Source organism: Ruditapes philippinarum, unplaced genomic scaffold (assembly GCF_026571515.1).
Source record: "Ruditapes philippinarum isolate M1 unplaced genomic scaffold, ASM2657151v2 ctg5662_1_1_1_1, whole genome shotgun sequence".
Lineage (NCBI taxonomy): Eukaryota > Metazoa > Mollusca > Bivalvia > Venerida > Veneridae > Ruditapes > Ruditapes philippinarum.
The window spans coordinates 38,385-57,658 of record NW_026853410.1 but is presented as its reverse complement, the minus strand read 5'-3'; the positions used below and the strand labels follow the sequence as shown (position 1 = coordinate 57,658).

The 19,274-nt window shown below is 30.9% G+C and overlaps 1 protein-coding gene across 1 annotated transcript; it reads right to left on the bottom strand.

Moving 5' to 3' along the window:
• Positions 1-694: 694 nt before the first annotated feature.
• LOC132736796 (neurogenic locus Notch protein-like) lies at positions 695-19,063 on the bottom strand. The gene is made up of 22 exons (XM_060724011.1): positions 19,045-19,063; positions 17,746-17,886; positions 17,364-17,495; positions 16,238-16,387; positions 15,706-15,840; positions 15,108-15,233; positions 14,622-14,771; positions 13,692-13,826; positions 13,196-13,330; positions 12,449-12,580; positions 12,056-12,193; positions 11,473-11,604; positions 9,183-9,274; positions 8,918-9,012; positions 7,997-8,181; positions 7,089-7,235; positions 6,203-6,287; positions 5,657-5,712; positions 4,132-4,216; positions 3,581-3,700; positions 2,832-3,192; positions 695-1,645 (listed from the first exon to the last, which is right to left on the bottom strand). The coding sequence occupies exons 1-22, from the start codon at positions 19,061-19,063 to the stop codon at positions 1,550-1,552; spliced, it is 2,847 nt and encodes a 948-aa protein (XP_060579994.1). The 3' UTR covers positions 695-1,549.
• Positions 19,064-19,274: the final 211 nt, after the last annotated feature.

Genomic DNA, 19,274 nt, shown 5'->3' with positions numbered 1-19,274 from the left:
AATAATAATAATAATAATAAAAATAAAACAAATACATCAGTTTCAGAAACTTGACAAAAATACAAAACAAAAGTTTGCATCAAAGCACAGATTATAATGTCCTAGATTTTATAAGCTTTTTCTGATAAAAATAACTACATACGGTAAGCTTGATTCAATACGACCAAACCTTGTTCAGCACTCTAGGAAGTATTCTTCAAAGTTAAAATATTCGTGTCAAATTCTACTTGTCTTTCTTTTCATATTTAATCACGTGTTTTACATATAATACATTCGATTTGATACATGGTTACCTACTGAATTTTTCGACCCTCAGCCGGAGAGGACCATGCACCGAAGGTTCTTTTATATTTCACTCTTGATAGAATTTGATTATAAAATGTCTTTGTAGCATTGGCAATCTTTAGAGATTCTTGTACAATATTAACAACAGCAAAAGGCAATTTTCTATTCTTTCATCTTATTGTTAGTCTCATTTACATTCTGCAATCTAAGTCATATCTTACGTTCCGCTTTTGTATGTAACTGGAGAATTTCATTTATGGTGCGCACGTGTATATTGACTTTACAGACGGAGTTAACTTCACGTGAACGTTATGAACATAATGAAATATACATTTTATTTGACAAAAAAAATAAACAACAAAAAACCCAACCCCCCCCCCAAAAAAAAGAAAAAAACAAAAACAAAAAAAACCCCACACAAACATAATTTTGTATTAGCTATTGATTTTGTAAACAACTCAAATAGCATTACCTCGCGCTATTGAAAAATATTGCATGATAGAAGATCTCTATCCTGTTTGATTTGTTAGCAACACTTAAGTAGATGGTCACATTCAGTTAGTATGACCACCGCGGGTAACGAATCGCTTTAATGTTCGTAAAACTGTAATAGGTAAAGGGAGTGACATTTTTAGTCATTATATTTTTTTAATTTTTTTATCATTTTTTTAAAAAAGATAAATACAGAATCCCTAAAGAAAGCCCAACATGGCAAAATTGAAAATGTTGCAGGCTCGGTTTGATTGAGCCTGTTCATGGACGGTACTGGAAAGTGCAAGTTACCGTCCACGCCCCCTAGCACTCGCTTAAGCAGAATTCAACATTTAAACGTGAAATAGTAAAGTTTTAAATTTAGAAACATCCGTAGATGTGTTCATACGGCGGTTATCATGGAACCTTCAATGTGACACTTCCGTGCCATTCCATGAAAAGAGGCGTATGGTCCCCAAGTAATAAAAAGCGTGTGCCCTAAACGAGAAAACAATGGGCGGAACTAAATAAAATGGAATTTAGAGAGGGGATCAGAGGTTATGAAGCCTGCGTATCACAGATAAGACATCAAAAGACAAATTTAAAAGCAGGCAACATATCCGAACCATTTAACCTTTAATAACACTTGATCTTCAATTTGACTATTTAAATTTCAGTCATTGATTTATGTCAAATAAAAACGAAGACAATCTGCAAATTCACACAAAGGATTTGCATATTATCCATTGGAGCGCAGTAGCAGTTGGAACTTCAGAAATAGGAAAATTTGCTTTTAGAAATTGGTACTCTGTCTTTGCTGATAAAGGTAGTGCAGTTCTCTATTCTCTTGGCCGCTATACTCGTTTCTTTTACTGTTGTTGTCATTTCTCTGAAATCATAACAAACGTGTGTTCTTATTTAATTGGTCCTTAGTACTCTAAACTTAATGCATATTTCTGATATATGGAATGAAAACAATTAAAAAGATAATAGTAATGCATCGGGGCAAGACACTAAGGTCGGTTGGCGGACAGGGATTTGTTTAATTCAGTCAATCACTACAATGCAAAATGCGTTGGGACGTGTGAACCTAGGTAGATGTGATACATAACAGTGGCATTCAGGCGGTCAGGGTAAAGCGCTTAGACACTATGATTGGCACATAACTTAAAATTCCCAACCTTAACCTTATGTCCAAATAGACTCCAAACCTTGAAAATCTCAGGTCATTATCCGCCAAACCATTCCCCGCAAAATGATCAGAATGTCAAAGTGTTAACTCTACGCATTGTATTGAAAAATGTTTATTTTGAACGTTTTTGTGTTAAATATATGTCCTGTATCTGAATACGGGTTTCCTTTTACGCCACACATCCAAATACAATTATATCGTCATATAATTGCACGTTAAATAATTATTTAAACCGGGCATACGAAAGGCTAATTTTTTGTCGTGAACTTGTACACTTCGTTAACACGTGGAATAACATAGACACACACATCCTTAGATTCGGTCATTTATTGTTTGAAATTGTAATATTGATAGAATTTAGAATTAATATTTTATGTTGGATGAACATTTAAGTTCTGATCATTTGTTTCATCATGTACATTTATTCAAATAATTATGCTGATTGTTTTTACGGAAGAAAAGAGCTTGTGTTCCGTGTTAATAGTTATTCTGGCGGCGGCGCCAGGTTAAGCATTAAATGATTAAGTCTAAGATCATTTATATACATTGAAGTGCAAAACACCTTTTTAAGAAACACTGCTATGCCCCATTATCATAATCTGTCAATATTTTACATAAAAATAGGTGTAAATCGATTCTGGTTTGAAGTTACATTGCATAACTTGCTTCTATGCTGTACTGCAAATTTGTATTTTTTTTATAGGTTTTACTGATACAATTATCGAAAATATGATTTAAAATGTAGAAACGATTTACTTAATTTGAGCAAATGATGTAATTCAAACATGAATGTATTTAATTTATTCTCATTTTTATCGAATATAATATTTTGAAAACAATTGCATTGACGGATGAAACAGAAGGAAAACAGAATATCACTTACCACTCCGCTGTCACTAAATCCTTGATGTTTACTTCCTAGATAATCTGGCTTTGGGGACCTGGGTCTTCCATAATCTGGTGGAGGCGATCTTCTGCCGTTCCAACTGTTCCGTGATGCTCTAAGGTCAATGTCATAACTTCGATTTAAATCTTGATTGTAGCTACCTATACGCCTTATCTCGTCACCAGAATGTCTTTGGTCATCAAAACGGTTGAAGTTCATACCGTTGTCTGCTAGGTTTGGCATTGAACTATAGAGATTAATTCTAGGCAGTTGGTATTGGTTTGGGGAAAGGTCTTTCTGGTTTCCAATCCCACTCACTCTATTTTGGTGTCCATAAGGTAGAGATGAATTAGAAAGCCTGCAAAAAAATGTAACAAAATAAAAGTAAATGTTTTAAATAACAAGGAGCATGCTAGGTCAGTATGCAATAGTCTGTTTTAGTGCATATTAATTTCTCATTATGGTGTCTTTCTCGCAACAATATCTGTAGCATTTAACTTTACAATTCCTAATTTCAATAACGATGAGATGTATGTGGCGCTGCAAACAATAAGTTTGAATATTTAACTGGTCTTATGCATTTATCAAACCATACAATAGTTAGACAATGTATAACTTCACACTTAAAAGTTTAGAACAGCTGATACTATAATTTAAAGAAATAGTCCTTATCCCATACGGAATTGTTCCTCAGGCTAAAGTCTGTTCAATTTTACGGTATCAAATTATTAAAAAAAGACAATGACCTGCGGCTATAAAATGATCCATCACCGTCGTCGTCATCAATGTATCGATTTCTAAAAAGGGAGCCGTCCATATGTTTTAGAGACATTTTTTCTGCTTCTTTGACCTTCTTTGATCTGGATCTAAACCACAAAAATAGGTTTAATCAATGTTTATTTGTAAAATTCTTTTACATTGTAGTTCACATTGTAGTTTCCATAAAAACGTTGTTTGAAAACATATGTTGATCGATACCGCAACATTTCTAATTCTCCCTTTAATGTATTGTTGAGGGTTCCGCATTTCTGTATTTTTGACGATTAACCAAACAAGATAAAGTGATCGACTTATGAAACTACGACATAACAGAGCCATTTAGAGCAGTGAAAACATACAGTAAAACATAGTGGATTGGATTACAATAATGAATAATGCAAAACACCGCTTAATCCGGTTTTCAGTTTTCAACAATAAAATAATGAGAAACAATGATCACAAAGGCTCACAAAAATGTACAGAAAAACAATTTTCATAATGTTATCAGAAATATGTTTGTGACAATATGTGTAAATACCTGCAGACTATCATTACTGTCAATGTCAATATAATAACAACTGCACCAAGACTGCTCGCTGTTGCAATAAGAATCGTTGTTTCATCTAAGAAAATAAATAAACACAATATTGTATTCATTGAAGACATTCCTGGAGTTGAGTGAAACATTAACACATATTTTGAATTCGCATATTTCTTGAAGATGAGAATAATAATATATATATATTTTTGTAAATCTAGTTTTGTAAATAAAGAAAAAAAGCTCTCAGTCTGTGAATTCCAAATTTTCATAACGCAAGAAGAAATATTGATAATTTCCCCATAATTTCATATAAGTTGGTGTATATGTTTAAATAAAACAAAACATGTATCGAATGTGTGGTAATCAAAGATAGCTTTTTATAGGAAAAACTGCCGGGTAATAAAATTAACAAGAGCAATCAGTGACCACATAATTATGTCACCTCAAGCTTATTTGCATAGCACAAAACAAATCTTTCAAGGGCAAACACTCGGCAAAATCATTAAAGCAGAAAACCCGTGCAATATGCGCAAGAAATAGAGATATCGATCAATTATGTAATTTAAAAGTGTTATTGAAATTGAATAACTAGTACAAGAGGAGAAGTCCGGACAAATTTTATCAACACATGTTTTATTCAAAGGCAAAACCCAGCAAATATTCATTCAAGCAGAAAACCGTTGTTATATGCGCAGGTAATTGAGTTACCAATCTATTGTGTTGTTTCATTGTTTCATTTAAACAAACTTTAATTAATGGGTCATAATTGTACCAGAATCATTAAATCGGGAAATACAGATTACAAGCACAAAACGCCAACTTGAATTGGCACTGATTATTCCTGTTCATTTTGAATGAAATCGCACTTGCAGTTTCCAAGGAGTCCAGACAAAATTCTGTGTAGCTGGCATCACACTTAAAATTATCTTTCTTATTCAACTTGGGACCCTCTCAAAGAAAACAAAACACGTGTAACATGCACAAGATATTGAGCTTCAATTCAATCCTTAAAAGTGTCAAAGAAATTGCATTTGTAGTATATGAGGAGTAGTAAGGAAACACTTAAAAATAAAAATCCTTTAAAGAAGAAAATCGACAAGTACTCGAGTGTAATCTGGACAAGTTTTTTGACGGAAGGACAGACGGACAAACTGAGACGATATTAAAAGTGAAAACCAACAGTACACTATGAAAAAAGAAATAATCTGACGTTGAAACAATTGAGACATGGAATGGGCCCATATTGTCCGTAAAGTATTAATATCAAAAAAGTACAAAACTAGGACTGGCATAATATATATTAATATGCAAGAACTGTGTTATAGCCATAACTTAAGAAATACCTAAATACGTTATGTAACAGATTTGTATAATGAACAGTGTGGTGTAGGTAGTGGACTTGTACAAACATATCTTATTTCAAATGTATTGAATAATCATTGGGTCTTGAGGCATGCGTTTTATCAATACAAACAACATATTTTTGTAGCATATGGTCACAAATAGCAAAAACGTTTCATACCAGTTTTAGAAATGTGGGCATTCTCACAATATTTCCCTGTCCACCTATCACGGCATCTAGAATATACATATTTTCTGACGTAAAAAGATGATACATTCAGCAAAATTAAGTATATTTCCCTAATTATGTAAAAATATCTTACACTGTAGTAAACTGTAATTGCGAGCGTTTGTGCAAAGAAAATTTAAACATGATTTGAAATTCATTTTAATACTTTACAGCATATTATATAGTTGCTTGTTTATTTAATGCATTAAGTCATATTTAAAGTTATACTTTTAAAAATTTAAGATGGAAATAACTTTTGAAAAACTAATATATATTTTTCAAAGCAATAGTTTTGACTTATATATTAACATATATCTATTACAGCGAAATTAAAATGAAAGTAATGCAAAAGTAATTCGAACCCATGTCTCACTCTTTCGTCGACAAATGTGGAAATAGTTTTTGATCTTGTAAGAAGGCACAAATCTACGATTACTTGGTTAAGAAGAAAATATCATTAATACTACGACAATATTAACATAGACACTATAAACTTACACACACTCAAAATCCTTATTATCTTGAGTCATTCGACATGTAGCACTATTTTCACAAGGATTTTGTTTACAAACCTCTTTTTTTACTGAAATATACGATTTTATTATTATATATACATTTATCTTTCGATAGCATATTGAAACCTTTTTAGCATAGTTTTTATATACTAATTTAATCATAACTATTATATAAAATATCCGTATAACAAATCAAATGGCAATTCACTAGTTTAAGCATGTGTAAATGTAAATAATGAAAACATCATCTTGATTTCTATTCAAGTCAAGGCTTAAAATGTGCTTCATAATGTACTGAGCACCTTTATTGTTTTTCATTTCTTTAATCACCATTCAATCTGATAAACATATTCATGCTGTTTGTCTAAATAATGTTAATTTTTATCCAGTTGTGATAATAAAGGTGCATGCTCAAAGTTTTTTTTTGCACCTCTCTTGAGTCAATTTCCGGGGAGTATCAAGCATTGGTGCTAATTTTGAAAGCATGGTCGTTATAAGTAAATACTTTACTTTAATAATCAAATCACTATCAAAACTATCAAAAAGGGACATTTCTTTGTCAGCTTTGATAGTTGTTAACTTTGGTTTGTTCAGTTCCATAGGTAATTCAAAATAATGCCTTTACATTATTTTATGTTCAGTACAAGTTAATTCCAAATATGTTTCAAAGTAGAAATATGGGCTAAACATTGTCAAAATAGATATTACACTTGGACTGCTGTGTGATAAAAAAATATTTTATTTTTTACCTTCATCAAGCATATTACAGCTAAACAATCGCGAACGAAACAAGCCGGGCTGTACAAAGTGATTTGTACAAATACCCCATTCAAACAATAACTGACGAGTTTGAGAAATAAGGAACGTACCTTCACAAGTTAAATTCGACTGTGTTCCATTATTTGTATAACCTTTTTTACAGTCACAGTTTGCGCTTCCATTCACAAAGTTACAAGTCGAGGTGTCCGGGTTACAAAGGTTAAACTTATCAAGACTACAAAGGGCAGCTGATTGATCTATAAGATGCAAAAATTTCCTGCTTTATATCATAAGTTGATGTGTGTAAAGCATAAGTGATGCTAGAATTATAACATTGATTGCTTTATAAATTACACAATAAGCTACATTGATCAATATCTGCAAAGGATTTAGTAAACGTTTTTTATTGTTTTGTTTCCAAATGTGTATGTCAAAGTCTTTGGCTCTGGAATTCAGATCACATAATTCCCTTGAGTTATGATTCATGTGCTGACTGCTCCCACATTCATTCATTACATCGTAATTGGTTGTCTTGAATATTTACGTATGTTTCTTACACATGCAACTTCAAAGTTGTGATTTTTTTGCTCGTACCGATTTGCAATTAACCAGCTGTCGACATTAAGCTTGTCTTTTGTTCGGTCTTTCATGTACACGTAGAGATTGTGATGCTTTTTGAAGTTTTTATTTGTCGCTAGGCAATTCATGATCTCTAACCTAACGTTAACATAGGGATCTGAGGTCTATTAAAATGTTTTATTTAAATAGACACCGCAATTGACTTATTTCCTTTGGCTGAGCTGAGAAAACACTTGCATTAGTTGCAATATATACGGATCTACCATTGTAAAGGGAAAAAATAAGCATACATTTATTTTTAAGACAAACCATTGTGATTTAAATGAAAAACTTGACTTGTCAAGAACCAGCAAAAAATAATTCATAACCATATTGAAAATATTGTATATTTTAATTTTTATTCTCGAAAATGAAAAAAAAAATCTTAAATATTACGAACCTTCTGCTATGTTTATTTTGTGTGCAATGACCACAGGCAATTCTCGCACACTTTTTGGCGCTGGACATCCGTTTTGAGAACAATTTTGTTTAATATATTCTGTCCATGCTTGACTTATTTTTTCATGGGGGATTGATTGATTGGAATGCAGGACGAAATTAATCTCATAGTTCTCCGAAGCCTGTCTGTTAATAAATTGAGATAAAATGAGATAGGCCATTGAAACAGTATTGTAATAATACCATGCAAATGTGCGCATGAACATGCACGTGTTGAATTAGGATTCGATGTAAATAACCAGGTCTAACGATACATATTTTTTTATAAAAATTATCAAAAATGGTGAATTAATCTCATCTCATATATAGGCGAAGAACCACGTCGTCAAAAATAAAATATACATCAAATAAAACCAAAATCATATCTGTACCAATTGCACTCTTTTAAACTAAAGTGTAAAGAATGAGTACATAAACTTATTCCATACTTTGACTTAGCATCATCTTGTCAAATGAAAATACAAATGAATTTAGTCAAAAGGTATGTAAATGATCATAAATATATATTGGCCAAGCACCAACTATGCAAATGAAAGGAGTAAAATAAATGTAAATGAAGTCATTAAATATGTAGGACAAGTGCTATCTGCTTTAAACATGTTAAACTTAAATGAAAAATACATATAATAGACTTAATTCTATATCTACGTTTGACACTATTTATGTATTTATTGAATTCAAAATAATTGAACTCATATAAATATTTTTCCATAACTAGCAAAATCTATTCGATACAATAAAAAGTCTTAAGATTTGAAGTAACCTCATCTCAATATATATATATAAAAAAGTCGAAACAAAACGTCTAACAATGTACAGATTAACAATTACGAAAACGGCAAAATTAAGTAAACATGCCTACCTTTTTTGCCTCTTTCCACTACCAACACTTATTACTGATATTATATATACACGAACATGTTGATTTTGAAACTTTGCTGCATATATTGTTTCTATCTGTAAAACAAAATCAGGCTTATACGCGAAATACAGTATAGGTTTGATTTGCTACGTTTTTAATAAAGATATTTGCTGTGATGTATTCATATATTTATCATTTTAACTCTCGATGCACAGGAAATTTCATATAGAGATAACAATGAAAGAAAAAATACTCATTGACGCACCTGTGCCTTCATGTAAATGCTGATCTCGCTCTCCTTAACACCTTTTGATACCGGAACTGATATTCCTGTCGACATAATATACTGATATCCACCTGCAATAATTGTCATATTCAAATGAACATCAATTTTTATGCAATGCCGGAAAGGGACATGCCGATTTGCTGATTAGCCAATTGCTGCATTGCTTATTTGCTAATTGCTGATTTGCTTATTTGCAAATTTGCTTTTTTCCAACTGCTGAATTTCTTATTTGCTATCTACAATTGATGCTGACATGTCATTGAGAATGTCTAATTATGTGTTTAAAGGTATAGATCTTTATGAAGCTTGAGTCAGAGATTGATGCCATAATAAACACTTGATTAGTCTTATCTTATTGAAACATTGTGCCACTACTAATATTATAATGGTCCATCGGTTTTTAGTCAGTATTCACATAACATCTGACCAAAAAACAAAACAAAGCTTGTCCCTTAAAATAACATGACCTTGGTGACCAGGGTATAATGTAAAAAGCATCTAAATATACTTTGTATGCACGCTGCATAACATTTATGTGAAATTACATTAGTTAAATATGAGCAGAAGTAACAGAGATATGACAGAAAAACAAAGGCTTCCGAAAACCGTTAACCTTAAAAATAACCAAAAATGACCAAAGCCACATTGGTGGCCTTGACCTTCAGTTTTATGGGCACAACCTCTTCACAACCTCTTCATGTACTTTGTATGCATGATGGCCAATGTTTATACAAAGTTGTAGTAAGGTATCAGCAAAGAAAACCAATGCCTAGTAGAATAGTATCCCTATTCTAGGAATATAGGAGCTAAAACTGAAATTCAACTTAATTAAATAACAAGTACCTTTTGCAATTGAATTTATTTCTTCGAAATCCATATTTCTTTCTACCTTTACTTAAGATGAAAATTGCCACAACATTTTATCAACATAATAGCATGATATAGGTTCATGAGCTTGCAACAAAGTCTACACAGACTTGTTATGTGAAATCAAACATGAACTCTGTGAGTCGGACGTGTCGCCTGACGATAGCAGACCAGTTACTTTTCTTATCTCCCGAAATTGAGTTATGACCGCTGAATGATTATAGTACAAAGAACGATTTTCTCTTCAGTATATTTTACGTACATGTAGGGGCAAATGTTAAGCTCTGAAACTAGAAGTCTAGTTTTGTCATACATCGCTCACCTGATATAAATTGTCTGCTTTTCAAAGAAAATGTTAATGTGGCATAGTTTTAGACACAACACAACCTAGATTTAACTTTAGTTTCAAGAAGATACATAGATAAATTTCCAATGTGTAAACAAGCTTTTCCTTAGATTTGACCTGATGACATAGTTTTTTCCTCACATTATAAAACAGTACAGAACAAAAGTTTATTCATAATTTCTATGCGGACCGCATATCGATTAAACAATAATATTTTGCATGCATGCATTAAAGCAAAAACGGTGTTAACTTGGCATATAAGCAAATCTGCAATTTATCTTTAACAAATAAACAATTTAACAAATGATCAAATTGGCAAATACGCAAATCAGCAATTAGCAAATATGCAATGAAGCAGTTGGCTAATAAGCAAATTGGCATGTCCCCAAAGGCATTCCGTACAATTTCCTGTAGGGGTGCACTAATTATTCAATATTAAACTACTTATTTGCTTAAAGATGTGTTACTTAATTTGTTACTTGTTAATCTAATTTAGTTCAATTTTGGCTGTCTTTTCTCCAAAGAGTATTCATTTTCAATGAGAGAACGGAACAAAAAAAGGGACCAAACATTTTTAAATGTGTGTACTTTTTTCTTCGTGTTTCTTTTGGTCAGGGTATGATTTTTGTTTCTTATCGACACAAATTTGCACTTTTAAGTGTGAAGTGAGAGAAAATCTTGTTATTTAAGAAATTTGAAATATTATATTTTATCTGCGAGGTAAATCCCCTTCATTTAATACAACTATACTGAACTGTGTCAGTGTAACTATTTGCAATGATAAAGTGAAAAAGTGATAGCTAATGTGAGTTGACACAATTTGTCAATCTTTTGGAACCAAAAGTCATTTTGATAACAACTGAAATGTACATTTTTATTAACTTTTTCTTAAGATATGCTAATTCTATCATATTGACTATATCATTATTCGTTTTGTACGGTAAAATGTATAAAGTAAATGCATTCTTCAATTTGTGAAATCATATGTGTTGAAAGACATAAACTTTTTTTATTTTTCTATTTTATTCAATGTTGCTTTGAAATGAAATGACTTACCTCGACACACAGTCGTAGTGGAATTAATGCGCTCTGGTTGCTTACCGTCCGAACAGTCACAACTCCAAGAGCCATCTAGATTTATACATACACCCTCTTCACACTTTGCGCCTTTGTCGCATTCGTTTAAATCTAAAAATAATTATTTACAAAGAGATGACACATTTTCTTTTTCTTAATAGTTTAGATACGGTCAAAATTCTGCTATTTAGTAAGTTAATTTTCTTTAGTTTTTAAAGTTACGTGTTTACAAACCTAATTGAGTGAAATAGATTTTAACATACCGATAAATAAGACAATTCGAAACGACGGTAAACATCCTAAGTATGGCTAAAGGGATAATTAGCCTGATTGTAGTTAACGAAAGTTTATTGTACTGTATAATATCGTTTCAGAGCCATCTCCCCGAATCTAATCAGTACTGGACTCGAAAAAGAACACGATCATTGCCAAATGTCTCTTTGTGAAATGCCATCGCATTTACCACCAGGCCTAGACACGCCTTATTACTACAAATATTAATTCCGAGAAAAACATCAATGATAAAAATATTAGTTAAAGATAAAAACAATGACTGATTTACCTTCGCATTTAATGACAATTTTTGTTTCATTATTTGATTCTTTAGAGTATCCTTCTTCACATTCACATGTCCAGCTTCCAAGTGTGTTATTACACTTTCCACCACAGTGATACGATTTGTTTGTGCATTCATTAATGTCTAATGTAAAAAATACAATATTAAGTTTAGTGCAGAGCACTTACATATTATGGTTATTTCCTTAAAATGTTTTCACCTAGTATACTTTGAAAAAATTATTTTGTAAGTTTAGACAGACAATATTACCATAAAATGGATAATAATGCAACTTAAACAAGAAAACTATTATACCTGAAGTTTTCAGAAACACAAAAACTAAATTAAACGACAAAAAACAACATTCAATTTATTGAAAAACAAACAGTAATTGTATACCTTCACATGACTCATTCTTATACTTATTTTGAACATATCCACTTTTTGGACAGGTACATATATAGGTTCCTTTTGTGTTATTGCACATTCCACCATTTCCACAGATACTTGGTTTCTCGCATTCGTCAATATCTAGTTTAAACGTAAAACAGTATACTTTAATTGTTATTTTGCCAACTAGTTTGCAAGGCAACTCTTACCTCTTATACACAGGCTTAAGACCTATGTACGCTATATCATCCTCGAGTTTCTGTGTTTTTTAGACCATACAAAAACAGAATCTTGCATGCAACAGAAAGAGCAGATTGAAAAAAACTTGTTATAGGCACACTTCAACGGGATCGGTCGTATTTCAAAAATATTCTAACAAACATGAATATATGATTTAAAACAAATCAATCATTACTTACATAAGATTCGGTTTGCGCTTTCAGAAGTTTTACGCGATTTATGCTTTATCAAAACCAAACATTTCTCTTTGTATTTACGTACTTTCTGTTGGCTTATTCATTTAAATACTTTGAATTCATTGTATTTGATTTACACAAATTAATGACATATATTTTACTGATAACAGCAGCTTAATATTAGTTGATATCCTTATTTTAATTCAAACGTTTAAAGAATTTATATAAGAGTGCAAAACAATTTAGCAGCCAATGAATCGGATTGTCAAAATTCTATATTGTCCTTGTATTCATTAGCATATATTGAAATATAAGATAATGTTTGATATCATGCAAATACCTATGCAGAAGACACGGCTTCCGTTTTGGTTCCGTTTAACTGTAAAGCCTTTCGAACACGTGCATGTCCAATCCCCCACGCTGTTGCTACAGGTTCCATTACAGTAGTACGAATCATTTTTACACTCATCAATATCTGGATAAAATTGTAAAATCATCTTGATATTTCTTCACTGCATACACATAAACTTGTTTGCTAACATGCAATAGTCTTTAACAATGTACCGTAGTCTATTTTATAGGATCAATAGCTCGAAAGTGACGTACATCCAATTAAAAACTCATACAATTTTCTATAAATCGCTGAATATCGTGTATCCTTCTGTTATTGTGAGTACAAACGGAAACATCGCTTACATCTTTAAAAAAATAATGAAAGACATATAAAATGTAGCCTGCAACTGTACAATCAAAGATCATTTCGGTACTTCTATGTTGTCCTTGTATTCATTAGCATATATTGAAATATAAGGTAAAGTTTGATATCATGCAAATACCTATGCAGGATACACGGCTTCCATTTTGGTTCCGATGAACTGTATAGCCTTTTGGGCACGTACATGCCCAATTCCCCACACTGTTGCTACAGCTACCATTACAGTAGTACGAACCATGTTTACACTCATCAATATCTGTAGGAAATTGTTAAATCAGCTTGATATTTCTTCACTGCATACAAATAGATGTATTTCTTATAATGCAATTTGACCAATGAAATCGAATTCTTTTCAAAAGATAAATAGCACGGTAGTGACCTACATCATATAAAAACTCATACTTCTTTCTATAAATAGCTCTATATTGCTGTAGCCTTCTGTTATTGAGAGCCCAAATAGATCGGACATATGGCAAGTCTCATACAATGAACAAAAGTAAAGTAGTTTACAATTTTAAAACTCGCAACTGTGTTGGCAATAACTTGAGGTAAATGACCACAAGCATTCAGCCTCTGAAGTTCCAATTAAAAACTTAAAGTGTATAAAGCTAAATATCTGATGTATTTCATTTTAAAATATAATACTTCCAAATTGTTTGTATGAAATAGAAATGGCAATAAATTACCTTAAAGAGAGTGGCACATGCACAAAGTCATGGCTAGAGGGATTAAACCATACTTAAAATAGCAAAATAACATTTTGATCCGAAACAAATTATTATGTTTACATACATTATTCATATGTAGTAAATAACAGAGACATTCTTTGTAACCTCTTTTTGGGGAATCAATCATATAACAATGGAACCATTATAATTTTACTGTTGAAAAAAAAAAATATTTCACAAGATATAGATTTATACTTTTTAAAGATATTCATATATGATTTAAACAAAAAATAATTAAAAAGTATTCTTAAGTTTTGTTTGCTTAACATATACCATCATTCATTTATGAGTATAATATAAATAAGATGCATCGGATCATTTACCGTCGCAACTTCTAACTGTGTCTGTGATATTTCTAGCTACAAATCCTTCCGTACACAAACAATCCCAGGTTCCAACAGTATTACTGCAGAGCGAAGAATTTTTCTGCCCGTGACAAGAGTAAATTTCATGTCTTTGACATTCGTTGATATCTGAAGTAATTGTGTGTAGAAAAACTGATTTAAAAAAGAAAGGAATGTAAGAATATGTAGTAGATTAAAATTTGCATGAAGTAAATTCGTAGGTGGTCTGCTTCTCTTGGATTTTTCTTTCTCGAAAATATTCGCCTTTGTGATTTCTAATACCAGTCGCATAAACATATTTTATTTCTTACTAAAAACGAATGTACTTGAGACAAAACTGTTGACAACTTATAACTATGATCTCTGTAAGAGTGTACCCAAAGTAAATTCAAACAATTCAAGAAAATGTTTCAAAAAAAAATTTGCAATACAATTTTACAACCAAAATATCGGAATGTCTTATACCTATGCATTTTTTGTTTGTAACATTTAGCTCGAACCCATCATAACAGTTACATTCAAAGCTGCCTTGTGTATTTACACACTTTCCATGTTCTGAACAAAACTTTTTGACCTCGCATTCATCAACATCTAAAATAATTCATTATGATAATTAGAAAAAGGCAAATATGAGAAATGCTACAAGCTAAGTGTGGTCCTGATAGTTCCTTGGGGATAGTAGGTAATGCACTGAGTTTAAAATAAATATGCTAAGAAAGAATTGTTACAGCACATGTTATGCACACTTGTAAAGATTACGTGTCCTGTTGTTGTTGACACATTCTTTTAAAACATTAAAAACTAATAGCCAGTCACAATGCCCGTGTTGTATTGCATTCTAAATGTTGAGTATATTTTTTTAATTATGACATATTGAGTTCTGACAGTACTATCACCCCAACAATATATCCTCTTTCAAACATATTTCAAAATATATTTTATCTTTCAACGAGTAATGAAAGACATAAAAATGTCTGCTGCAACTAAATGTTTAAAAAATGAAATTTCATTTTTCTACTTCGTATAATGAAATATAAGGTAAAGCTTGATATATTGCAAATACCTATGCAGAATACACGGCTTCCATTTTGGTTCGGTTGAACTGTATAGCCTTTCGGACACGTACACGTCCAATTCCCCACGCTGTTGCTACATGTTCCATTACAGTAGTACGAATCATTTTCACACTCATCAATATCTGTAGGATATTGAAAAATCAGCTTGATATTTCTTCACTGCATATAACAAACTTGTCTGTTAACATCAAAATTGTATGTTATCTTTAATAATTTGATCAAAGTCTAGTAACAAGATTAATTGCACGGTTTTGACGTGTATCCCATGAAAATTCTACCGTTTTATAATTCGCTGTAAAAGTGCAAAACCACGACATATTTTATATTTCTGTTCAAACAACAAAATAATCAACGTTGATATCGATTGTATATTACCTTAATTGTTATAAGTTTCCTTTTTATTGGTACGGTTATTTTTATGGAAACGTCATTTTTGAAAATTGGCTGAAAATTTTACATCATTCATTTATGAATACAAATGTATAATATAAATAATTAAAAATACATTTTGTCATTTACCTTCGCACCTTCTTACTGTCTCAGTTATATTTCTAGCTACGAATCCATTTTTGCACAAACAATCCCAGTTTCCAACAGTATTACTGCATAGCGAAGAATTTTTCTCTCCGTGACAAGAGTAAATGTCATGTCTAATACATTCATCTATATCTGAAGTAAGTAGAAAACGGATTGAAAAATGATGTAAATGTGTGTAGCAGATGAAAGTTTGCAGTCGAGGTAAATTCGTTGGCGGTCTGTTTTTTTTATCTTTCTTTCACGAAAGATTTTTTACTTTGTGATTTCAAATACCAGTCATATAAATATGTTTTATTTCGTACTAAAACGAATGTACTAGAGACAAAAATGTTGATAACTTATGATTAAGCGATTTTCAAGAGTGTACCAAAATTTCATTCAAACAATTCAAGAAACTGCAAATTAAATACAATTTTACATCTTTTTTTCAAAAAAGATTTCCCTTTTGTGATTTCTCATTCCTATCACCTAAATCTATCTATTTCCCACTAAACCGAATTTACTAGAGACAACAAAGTTAACTACTTATCGTAATCATACTTTAGGCATTCTAGAACAAAAAAAGATATATTTGTAATATTTCCTTACAGAGATTAGACTGTTGATTTATCTGTTGCATTTAAAACATCACATAGTCATATGAATAAATGTATAAATGCGCTCATGTTGTTTACGTGCAATTCGATAACATTGCAAATAATAAAATATACAAAGAAATATGAATATCAATGTTAAACAACATTTTTATCAAAAAAGAAAATGTTAAAGAAATCTCGTATTTCAATTGTGGTTAAGATAAAATATTCCGTGGCATAGTAAAATATTATCACACATTTAAATACATAGCAAAACAATGCATAGCACATGAAAGCGTTAAGGATATGAAGATCATTAATGGAATAGTAAATAATTAGAAGGGGAGAGAATAAAAATGATGTAAATGATTGTGGAAAAATGTACCTTTATATTATAAACAAAAGATTGAATACACCACTAAAATAAAAATATCATATCACTAAAATGAGGGTATTGAAATGTGTACATAGTCTTAAAACATGAACCGTTAATCGTAAGGTATTTTAGAATAACAAGTAATATTTTAGCTTACCGTCACAGGTGATATTATTCTTTCCATGATAAGTAGATTCAAATCCAGATAAACAAGAACATGTCCAGTTACCAAAAGTATTTTTACATTTTCCTCCATTGTTACACGTTTGGTTAACGCATTCATCAATATCTAAAACAGTTAAATATACAAATTTCTAAAGGAAATTTGATACTGCCTTTAGTAGCAACTAAGGTACAAAATGCAGTAATCTCATAATTATACTGAATGTAAAATAGAACGTTTAAAAATTAAAAATTTTGATTGATACTACTATTTTCAAAAGATAATAAACATATAGTATCTCAAAGTTTAATTATAAATTGCAACAATAATTAAGTATGTCTCTCAGTTCTTAAAAATCAAAACAGTTACAAAGTACCTCCACATTGGTATGGGCTATGTGTTGGGAAAAATCCAGCTTTGCATGGACATGTATAGTCTCCATTGGTCACTTTACAGCTAGTTGTCTCTTTATCACACTTGATTAGGTTTTCAACATTGCAAATGTTGAATCTAGACTCTATAAAAATAGTTGTATCTGACAATCATTACAAGTGGGAATTGCGAGATATTTCTAAAAACAACTAATTAAACCTGAATGATAATTTTAATATTAGATTAGATTAAAGGGACAAAATACCAAACCAAATTTATTTTTTTTATCGGAAGTGTGCCAAAATCAAGTCGTATATTTTATTTTCAAAACTAATTGCGACAAGTCGTAACTTAATATAAACGTAAATAAAACAAAATAATGTTATTTTTTTTTAAAAAGTAAATCAATTCACGTATTTAAGAATTGATTTAATTGTAAGGGAGTCATTTTCTCAATTATTCACGGCATTTTCGGGACAAGCACTAAAAGCAATTTATAAACTTAACTCTTATATGCAAAAAAATCCTTAATATCTAAGTTCCACATAAACTAAGTTGTCTTTTTGACAAGTAAAACACATTATGCTATGTATATGAGGTATGGGGTTTTATAAAAGAAAAAGGAAAAAGATACATTTGAAATTTTGCAAAAATTATTCGGAGTAAAGCGACAATCTCAAAATAGCTTCGTGTATAATTGAGAATAAGGCAGGAAACAATTAATACTGTTTGAAATGATTCCATTTTAAATATTGCAATCGAAGCAACATTTGTAATACAAAATAACAATATAATGATCTTTAATATGAAGCAAAAAACAAATTATAAATGCTAGGCTAATTCAGAATTAACAATTACACCAGAGATAACTACATACAAAACTGGACAGAATCTCTGCGCAATTCATCAAAAGATTTCGCACATTTACCCTTATCTTGAACAAATTAACTTTCAGAAATTTAGAATAGCATAAGAATTTTTTTAGCGTTTAGGCTACTACTATGTAGCTACAATCGAAACATGGAGTTTGTATAAACCAAAGAAAATTCCAAGGAACGAAAGAAAATGCTATGTAGCAAGCTCGAAGATAAATACCATTTCCTTTCAGAATGTACATTATATTGTGAAAAAAGACGTAAGTATTCACCGAAGTACTACTGGTAAAGACCTAACATACCCTTTTTTAAATCGAATTTATGACAAATGAATAGACTTTTATGATTAGAAGGCTGTCCATCTCTATTTATATAGCTTTTGAAATCCGTACAGCAAGTTACTTTGTGTAAAATACTGTGCATTATACTTTTCTCCTGCATCGTCATTTTACGAAGATATATTTAAAACTTTCTTCGTTTACTAATTCAATAGTTCAATACAATATGATATAATTATTGTAATACTATATACTATATGTAATTGTATTCGATCAAAAGAGGTGGTGAGGTTATATCGTTTCTTAAATGTGCATAGTCTTAAGACAATATATATGACACATAATTTATTTATGACTTATTACATAAAATGTGTGCCTTA